The sequence below is a fragment of the Acanthopagrus latus genome, chromosome 6 (assembly GCF_904848185.1).
Source record: "Acanthopagrus latus isolate v.2019 chromosome 6, fAcaLat1.1, whole genome shotgun sequence".
Lineage (NCBI taxonomy): Eukaryota > Metazoa > Chordata > Actinopteri > Spariformes > Sparidae > Acanthopagrus > Acanthopagrus latus.
The window spans coordinates 19,789,204-19,798,194 of record NC_051044.1 but is presented as its reverse complement, the minus strand read 5'-3'; the positions used below and the strand labels follow the sequence as shown (position 1 = coordinate 19,798,194).

At 41.3% G+C, this 8,991-nt stretch overlaps 1 protein-coding gene across 2 annotated transcripts; it reads right to left on the bottom strand.

Annotated features, from left to right (window-relative positions):
- Positions 1-534: 534 nt before the first annotated feature.
- On the bottom strand, positions 535-8,925 carry dnajc14 (DnaJ (Hsp40) homolog, subfamily C, member 14). 2 transcript variants are annotated; one of them, XM_037101360.1, is made up of 7 exons: positions 8,768-8,925; positions 5,415-6,854; positions 5,140-5,246; positions 4,727-4,846; positions 4,435-4,595; positions 4,203-4,305; positions 535-3,087 (listed from the first exon to the last, which is right to left on the bottom strand). In XM_037101360.1, exons 2-7 carry the CDS (start codon positions 6,636-6,638, stop codon positions 2,793-2,795), a joined length of 2,010 nt encoding a protein of 669 aa, XP_036957255.1. In that variant the 5' UTR covers positions 6,639-6,854; positions 8,768-8,925; the 3' UTR covers positions 535-2,792. The 2 variants fall into 2 exon arrangements, with proteins under 2 accessions (XP_036957255.1, XP_036957256.1); XM_037101361.1 differs by lacking the exon at positions 8,768-8,925 and adding an exon at positions 8,254-8,683.
- Positions 8,926-8,991: the final 66 nt, after the last annotated feature.

The window sequence follows — 8,991 nt, the reverse complement described above, 5'->3', positions numbered from 1 at the left end:
TTGATCCCTCTCGATATCGTTCTTCAAATTCAAACCTGCCTGATTGGAAAAACAGAATAAGCTTAATTTCATGTTAGTTTCATGTACAAAGAAGGGCCTTTTCAGTTGGAAATAACTCAACGCATGTCTGGGAAACTTACAAGAGAAACTATTTGACACATGAAAACAAACATGGCAAACTTAGTGTCCTAGTTCAATGAGCTCAAACAATAATTGGATCAAAGGTTTATCTTCCCAAGCTACCAGACAAACCCACATTACAATGCCATAAAACAGTTCTGATCTGTGTTTTATGGCTAGGCGACTCAAATGTTTTTTTTTTTCCAAAAATGTGTCACTCATTTAACATTCTGATTCTACCCCCCCAAAAAAAAGAAAATCTTAATTTGCAAATGAGCTGTTAGCATAGTGAGCTACACCTCCTACTCAGCTGCAGCTGGAGGAGTCTGGTTAGGCTAAACTGATGACTGTTGTGATGTTATTATCGGGGTGGGTGTGCAAATTAATACAAAAAATAAAGATTGGACACGGTACTTTTCATCATCAACTGTCAATATAAAAAATAGCCTTTATCAAATGCTTATCACACATAACCATTTCACTACACTCTCACAATCTTCACATATCAGGTGTAAACAATATCAGATCTGTTCTCTTAAATTAAACTACATTGAGAATTAAATTGTTATTTTTATGCAATAACAAGAAACAAAAAACCCAAAATATAGCTTATTTAGTCTTTTCTTTTCTGGAGGGTAATCAGTTTTGATTTAGACTTTCTGTAAATGTGTGACTTTGACATTTTGAAAGCTGAACCACGTCCAGGAGGAAAAAAGCACGCGTTGATAGCACGACTGCGAAACTTAACGAGACACACGATTGAGTTTTTTTAATTCTAAGCTGTCAGGAGCCACTGAGATGTCACCGCAGACTAAAGACACAAATATGTAAAAAAACAAAAAAATCAAGGACGGCTAGAAACAAATCTCTGGCAGACTGTTTGCTGATTTGTCCTGAGCTGGGTGACGGTCGTGACAGATCACCGATGTAGAGGATTCACATGCTCTGAAACATAAAATGGCACTTAGCGTGAAGAAGCAGGACACTGGTGAAAATGGTCGACTAGAGCACTGTTTTCAAAAGCAGGCTGAGCAATTGCACAAATTAACTATGAAATTAACATGTTGCAAAAATATAACACTTTTAAACTGCTGTCTCATTCAAGGCTTTTGAAGGCTATTGTGAAGTCATCAATGTTGAAACACAATGCTGATAGTGGGCTAAACTGCATTGTTTTTAGGCTTACTTCAGTGTAAGAGAATAATATCAACTTACATCAATTTATGACTCATATGTACTGTTGTTATTACTAACTTAGTAAATAGGTTTATCTGTGAATCAGCAGGGGGCAGTGTAGATCATTTAGATGCGGTCTTTTAAATAGCAATGAATATTTTTTTAGTAAAAAGATCAACATTTCAAAATGTCAAGGGGTCACTTTTAAGTTTTTGAGGCCTTCTCAAAGCAGCTCAGCTGCAGCTCCACTGGACTCAGTCCTGCTATTAGATTTGAACCAGCGCTACGATTATGACGCCAATCAGCAGCTGAAACAATAAACAGAAGGTGGACTCCAGCATGTTTGAATCTGAATAACTCAAAAGAAAAAAAACAATTGTATAATTTTCACTCATTCAGGTCCAGATTTTACATCTCTATGCTGCAGGCTCACTGTCACATACATCTCCAGTGGGTGGTCTCATAATGCAGGGTGTGATTCTCGGGTAACTGCCACACAAATATCAGCATCCATTTTAGCCAAATCTCTAAATAGTTAATTTACTTACTCGGTTCTGAAATTTCTAACTGTTGAAAGTGGACTACTAGAGAGAACAAATGTGTTGTTCCAAACCTCAAGAGAGATTCAGGTAATATTTAATTCTGCATGATGTTGGTTTAAGAGATAATTTGCATGTTTATGGTCATACAACAGTGGGGCCCTGATGCTGGAGGATAGCTGACTGTGACTTTCACTGACGTATTTACACTGACATATTCACTGTCAGCATACTACCAGAGTTTCACACCAAACTGTTGGATTTTACCATAAAAGGACAGCTTCAAAAAATGCGGTCGCTGCATGTAAGTTCTAGAATTTTTTGCTGTTTTTGCACATTTAGTTCAGATGTGTCGGGTTTGGCAGTTTTTCGATTCATTTTTTTAAATATGGTGGGAGGAGGTGAGTAACACTGACACAGTGAAGCTGCCCAGATCGTTAGTTTCTTCATGTTGATCACAGTGATCCATGTATCCTTCTTTTTCGAGTGTCAGTCTCAGTTGGGAACCAATGCCGCACAGTATACTAACCTTATACAAAACATTAACAACAAAAGTGATGGAACTGAGGTGTTAAAATGCAGGTGAATAAATCATGCATCGCAGGATTTGGCAGGAAATTATGAAACGTAAATGTTTTATTACAGCATCCCGATAAGGACTTCAATGCCAAGGCTACAGTCGTCTTAAGACCATCCAAAAATAAGGTGAAATGAGAGGTAAAGCACCATCACTGCTGCGTCTTCAACCCTCCTTCAATACTTCAGTCAACAGGCTCCTCTTCATAATCCAGTCTCTCTCTCTCTCTCTCTCTCTCTTCACTGGCCGATCTGATGCAGCCTTACCCACATGAATCTGTTCACATCTTGGCATGCCAACAGGCAGGCGAGAGACAAACATGGCCATTATTTATTGTGTCCCTGTGTTGTTATGTTGATACACTGAGAGGTCTACAGACTTCACCTCTGGAAGGGTTTGCGAACCTTCTTCCTCCTCCTGGGGGGTTTTCCACTCTCGGGCCATGTCTCGCTGGACTCTGGCCGGTGGCCCCCCGGCATGAAGAAACCTGTCTGGCTTGGGGGAGGGGAGAACGGGGGCGCTCCAGCACCAGGCGGCTGGTGATTGGGCGGACCTGAGGGGAAGAAGCCCCCGTTGGCAGCCATGTCGTTTGGAGGTCCTCCCTTGAAGATGCGGTTGAAGAAGTCCTGTAAATCTGCCGGGTTGGTGGGACCGGGGGCGTGCTCTGAGGGCGCCCTGAAAGCGAAGGTTGGTGGATTCAGACATCTTTTGTACTGGAGCTTCGAATTTGCTTTTAGATTAGTAACTTGTGAGAGCAATAATTTAACCCAATTACAAAGAAATTAAGGGTGGGATGATAATATATTTGAACATTAAGCATATCTCTTGATTAAAAGCGCAGGGAGTGAATTTTCTGCCAATATCATTAACACATCAATTGAAACATTAACATGAATTACTTACTTTCAATAGATGGAAAATATTATTGAAATGCAGTCATTTTGTTACCGTGTTTACATATTTTTACCTCTATTTCAAGAGTTAACTTCAGCACTAATCTTGTGTAAGTAATTAAAATACAAAATTCTGCAATGATTTAAAATATAATTCAGCATAAATGTCTCCAAGGGCCCTGGTGTTTGCTTCATGTTTTCAAAAGAGGAAAACTAAATTCCTCAAAACTGTCTGCCAAAATCTCTTTGTGGATTAATCTGAGGTCTAAAGGAGGACGTTGAAGATACAATTATGGATATTCCTTACATTTAAAAAAAATCATCTGTCAGTCTTCAATTTTCTATTTATTTCCACTTGTTTTTTATCCTTCTTTAGATTTTTCTACTTACTATGTGTGTTGTTGAGCACCGAATCACCACAGCAAATTCCCTGTATGTTTCAAACTTTCTTGACAATAAGCCTGACTCTGATGCAATAAATTACCATTAAGAGTTTAACCCATTAAAAATGCATCAAAAAGGTAGCTGACAGGCATGAATGCATCAAAAAATATCCTTTTATAAATTACAAATACTAGCTTTTTAAATATTTCAAAATAGAAAACAAAAATGCTTGAATCAGTAAGTCAATTGAATTAAAATATATAGTAGCCTGGGTTGAATTTTGTCAGGCCAATCGTTGAATAGCGACATTGTTTTTCTTAGTTTATAATTCAAGTAACTCTGTTTACATTGAACTTCTAACGTAACCTACTCTGATTCTGCATCAAACATTCAAATCCAACATATCTCATATATTATTAATGATTAACAGATAATCAATCATTAAGGCAGCTGTCTATCAGTTAAAGAAACTGCTTGAAATTTGCAACCCAAATGTGAATACAAACAACGTACCTGTGTCGTGTGGGGTTGCTGTTGTTTTTCGAGCCGAATGAGATGTGATAGGGCACACGGTGTGTGTCGGGAGAAATGACTATCCTTTGGCAACCTGCCCACTCTGAAACATGACAGCATCACAAGAGGTCACATGATTGAGAGAAAAAGCGCTCCGAAGCTTTCCTTAGTACATGAGCTCATGCAAACTACAGTATCTGATTAAAGGGGAGCAGATTATATTCACGTTCACCTGTAATATCATAGACCTTTCCGTCCATACAGGCAAAGTACGTGATACGAAGGCCCAACATGCTCGACTCGGCCCACAGGTCACCCTCCTCAGCACTATGGCAGCGGCTGCATTCAGCACAGAACCGGGCCTCAGCAGGTTCACGATCCATCTCGAACCGCCTGCACACGCGCACACACACACACACAGACATACAGGGTTACTCGTGTCACAGCTAAGCGGTGTGTAATGCATAATGTTTTCTTTCAGTCTGAGGAAGTGTTTGACACAGGCTCATGATGACGTGGCGTACTTGTGTTTTCCTTCACACTTGGTACACATCATGGTGTTCATGGCTTCCTTCAGGTCATCCTGCAGTTTAGTGAGAAACTCGTTCATGGACTTTGAGAGCTCAGTTGCTGCCATACGTTTCCTGCATGGGGAAGAAACAGGCTGGTTGGTGACACATCAACGTAATAGGCCGAAAGAATCAAACACTTTCTGAATATCTTTACAGTTTTGTTTTCAGAAAAAAAAAGACTTTCAATAGTTCCAATCAATTTGTATTTCTTATCACTATTTTGAGTTTTGTATCAACTAACAAAAGATTTTTTTTAAAAAAACATCTCATAAACAAATGTTTTTGAAGATGTTCAGTCCATTTTTGGTTTTGTTTTTCTTTACAATCCATATGTCTTTTGATAACCACTTTTTCTGTGCACTCACAACTCATACTCTCGTCGTGTCTCTGGGTTACTGACTATATCCCAGGCAGCCCTCAGTACTTTGAACGCCTCTCCAGCTCGTGGGTGTTTATTCTTGTCTGGATGGACCTGAAAGAGAGAGGACATGGAAAGAGGTTGCATGAGTAAAGGAGAGAAAATGTCAGCCTTAGATAGTGTTTATTAGTGGCTAATTCAGCTTCACACATACACATACATACACACACACACACACACACACACACACACACACACACACACACACATACACACACACACCTGGACAGCCAGCTGTCTGTAGGCCTTCTTCAGCTCAGCCTCAGTGGCGTGCACTTCCACGCCGAGCACTGTAAAGGGGTCGAGCTCGTCCTCGGGTACCTCAGCCAACGCTAGCAGTCTCTCCAGCTCCTGGCCTGGCTGACCTCTCCCTGCTCTGCCAGGTGACTCAGGGCTGGATGGTGGTACAGGGCCATCCCTCCTGAACCTGATTCGGACTCTCTCCAGCAGGGACACCACCCTCTTCCAAAACCTTGACTCTTGAAAAGCTGTCCAATAGCGTTTTCCCCTCTCTCCGCCAAGGCGGACCAATGCACCCTTTACCCACTGGGAACCAAGAATAACCAAAGCGCAGAAAAGTCTCAAACAAGATAAGGCAGCTGACTTTACCCACTTCACTGACCGAACTATTTTATCCACCAGGTCCAACACTGTGCATTTTGTCCATTTCAGAATCCGACTGGCATCTTCCTTCATCCCTGCTATGTCTGTCACCTTCACAAGAAGCTGTTGTCCAAAGTTGTATAGTTTCACCCCTCCGGTCTCCACACCGACGCCACAATTGTGAGTTAATGTGACAATTATCTCAATCATCATGTGGACGCAGGAAATGCACCAAAAGCTCAGAGACTCCGATAGCATCTCCTTGAAAGCCAAGACGAGCTGGTTGCCTGTCCGCCTGCGGCCTCGGTTCTGTTGATGGTGGTGGTGGTTACGTCTGCGGGTCTGCTTGTGCCTGCCACCGCTTGATGTAACATTTCCTTTTTGGACAGAGGAAAAAGCACTTTGACTGCTCTGCTCTGAAACCGACCCACTGCTCCTAAGTTTGAATCTCCTCCCAGCTCCCTCGTTCCTCCAACCGGACTCCCCGTTCATGTGCTGCTGTTCCTTCGCTGCTTCATCCTCTTCTTGATTTATAACGTGCAAATTATCATGATCTGCGTTGCTGTCATGCTCGAACCCATCTGAAGCCTCTTCATCATCCTCTTTGGCCTCTGGAGATCCATAAAACTCTGCTTCACCAATTCCAGAGTCTTGTGGAGTGGCTGGAATTGGGATGTCCTGAGATTTGAGATAGGCTGTTTTGTCCTCCAGATCGCCATCATCATCATTCTGTCTGACCTCCCACTGTGGAGAACTGGTGACTGAGGCAGACTCACCATCAGGGGTCTCCTCATCGGCGTCTGTGACACCATCCATCTCCTTCTCAGCTGCTTCTCTCTCCATGTTCCTTACAGCAGTTTGACTGAAGCGCTGTGAAATCTGAATATCATGGAAGGTGATATCCTAGATCCAAAAGCTGTGGCAACATTTTCCCCAGACTCTCATAAAGAAGTGAGACTGGGGGCTCCTAAGGGTCAGTCTCAGGTCCACCATATCAGCAGCCGCTTCCAGGTGTCAAAAAGCTTTTTACACACCTCACATAATGCACCAGGTCATGGTCTGGAAAGCAACACATTGCATTAAACATATTACAGAGTGAATAGAATAATTTAACAAAAATCTTATGTCTTTCAATAGTCATTTATATTAAAATACAAGCTTTTACGTTATACATTCTAAAACCTAAAACAGACACAAAAAAGACCTTCATGAAAGTAACAGAGCAAAAGGCGAGGCCACTATTAGGATAGAAATTTAACAGCCATTAGAGATTTTCCCTCACCATGGCAGCTGATCCTTAAATATTTCTGGGTATGTTGACCATTATGGTAAATATGATTAAAAAAGAGAGAGCGAGAAGGTATTTTTTTCCCTGGATTCGCCACAGACAGACACTCACATTTCAGTATTTAATCCACAGAGTTTCTCAACTGAATTTCCCCAAAAAGTTGCTGTATTAGAGCACAGTACTTACAGTCGTATATATCAAACATAGCATAATAAATTAGCAATCGTGCAAAAAAATGTCAAACATTTTTCTTTAAGCTGCTTTCCTCTGCATACAAACTGAATATCTCTGGGCTTGGCCTGTCAGTCAGACAAAGCAAGGCGTGGAGACATCAGCTCAAACTCTACTAAAACTGTGACAGGCATTTGTCACTATTTTCTGAAGTTTTATAGATTGAACAGTACCACAGAAAAAAAAAGACAGATGAATCACTTAAAGTGCAACATGTAACAAACCACAATACTCAACAGGATGTCAAAGAATAACAGTTTTGATATTTTGACACCTGTGTACTGTCCACAGATAAATCCACTTATGTGAGCCAGCTAACAAAGTAGCCTCGGCTGTTTCAACTCAAAGGTCGTGTGTTAGCGGTGTGAACACCAGGACTCCCAGTGCTCCGAGCTCACAGTCTGGACGGACAGCTGCACAGTTTATCAAGCTAGCTGGCAAATGGCAGCTACAGTTAGCAGCAGTTAGCAGTTATTCTAGTGAGATGATGCCCCCTGTTCTTTTGAGGATACATCTGAAAGGTGGCCAATTCTTACATATTGCACCTTTAAAATAATTGTTAGCTGAAGCCCTGTAAGGAATACATTTATATTAACACCATCAAACGTTTTTACCTTTCACTTTTTGCTACCAGTACAATGAAGAAGAAACAATTTGGAGCCAACTGTTTTGCCACCAGAGTTCACTATGACTGTATAATAACACCGTGTGAAGGCGCTAAACTAAGACATAATGAGTAATATCATGTTGACACATGTCCTCATCAGTCCAGCTGTTATGAATGTAATCATGAATAAACTTAAGCTAAGACTTGCTTTAAAACACATATGTAAGAACAGTAGAATACATGCAGTTATGGTGCTTAGTTGTTGGCTAACTCAGTTAACCAAAGAAAAACACAGTGCATCTAATTACGAGTAACATGAATACACGACTGACCTTTGGGAACCAATAAAAAGCGGAAAAAACAGCCATTACAAACCCCTCGATCCTGCCTGGTGAGCAAGCTGACATACTAAGTTGAACTTAGGATAGATTTAACTCCTACAACAACACCAGATATTTTACAGGCGGCTAATGTTAGCAGACAGCCAGGGTGTTAGCATGAGGAAGCAGCCAGCCAGCAGGATGACAGACAGGCGCTACAGGGGCTAAAATTAGCTCGCCTCTGGCTGGCTAACCTGACAATATTCCGACTAAATAAGGTCTCAAACGAAGATAACACGACCGCGAAAGAGCTAATTGTTAACGCCTTTAGCAAACAAACAACCAGACGAGAAGCTAAGTGTTAGCTAATAACAGTAGCGAGCAGGACTAGCTAATATTAACGCTGGTTTCCCCTTCCTGTGGGGCTGACGAGTAAGCTAAGGTATGTTTTGGACACCGCACTAGTCTAGTCAGGAAGCAAATTCATTTGCATTTTGTATTCAAGCATACTAGATGTCATATATACCTCTCGGATATTTGTGTAACCTTGTTTGTTAACAGACAGCCAAGTGTCCGTGTTGTTTTTTTAGCCACTTCTTCTTCTCCTGCTCCTTTTCCTACTTTCTTCCAGTTTCTTCTTCCTCCTCCTGCCACCTTCTTCTTCTTCCTCGTTGTTTTCCGGCGGCGAGCAAACAACTGAGAAAAGCACTACTGCCACCCACTGACATGTAAATAGAGCTGATAATTAGT

Coding starts and splice junctions, on each gene's coding strand:
- dnajc14 (XM_037101360.1), bottom strand. CDS start 6,638: ATGGAGAGAGAAGCAGCTGAGAAGGAGATGGATGGTGTCACAGACGCC. Junction 4,847..5,139: donor ACACGACGAGAGTATGAGTT/GTGAGTGCACAG, acceptor TTCCCCATGCAG/GAAACGTATGGCAGCAACTG. Junction 4,596..4,726: donor AAGTGTGAAGGAAAACACAA/GTACGCCACGTC, acceptor GCGCGTGTGCAG/GCGGTTCGAGATGGATCGTG.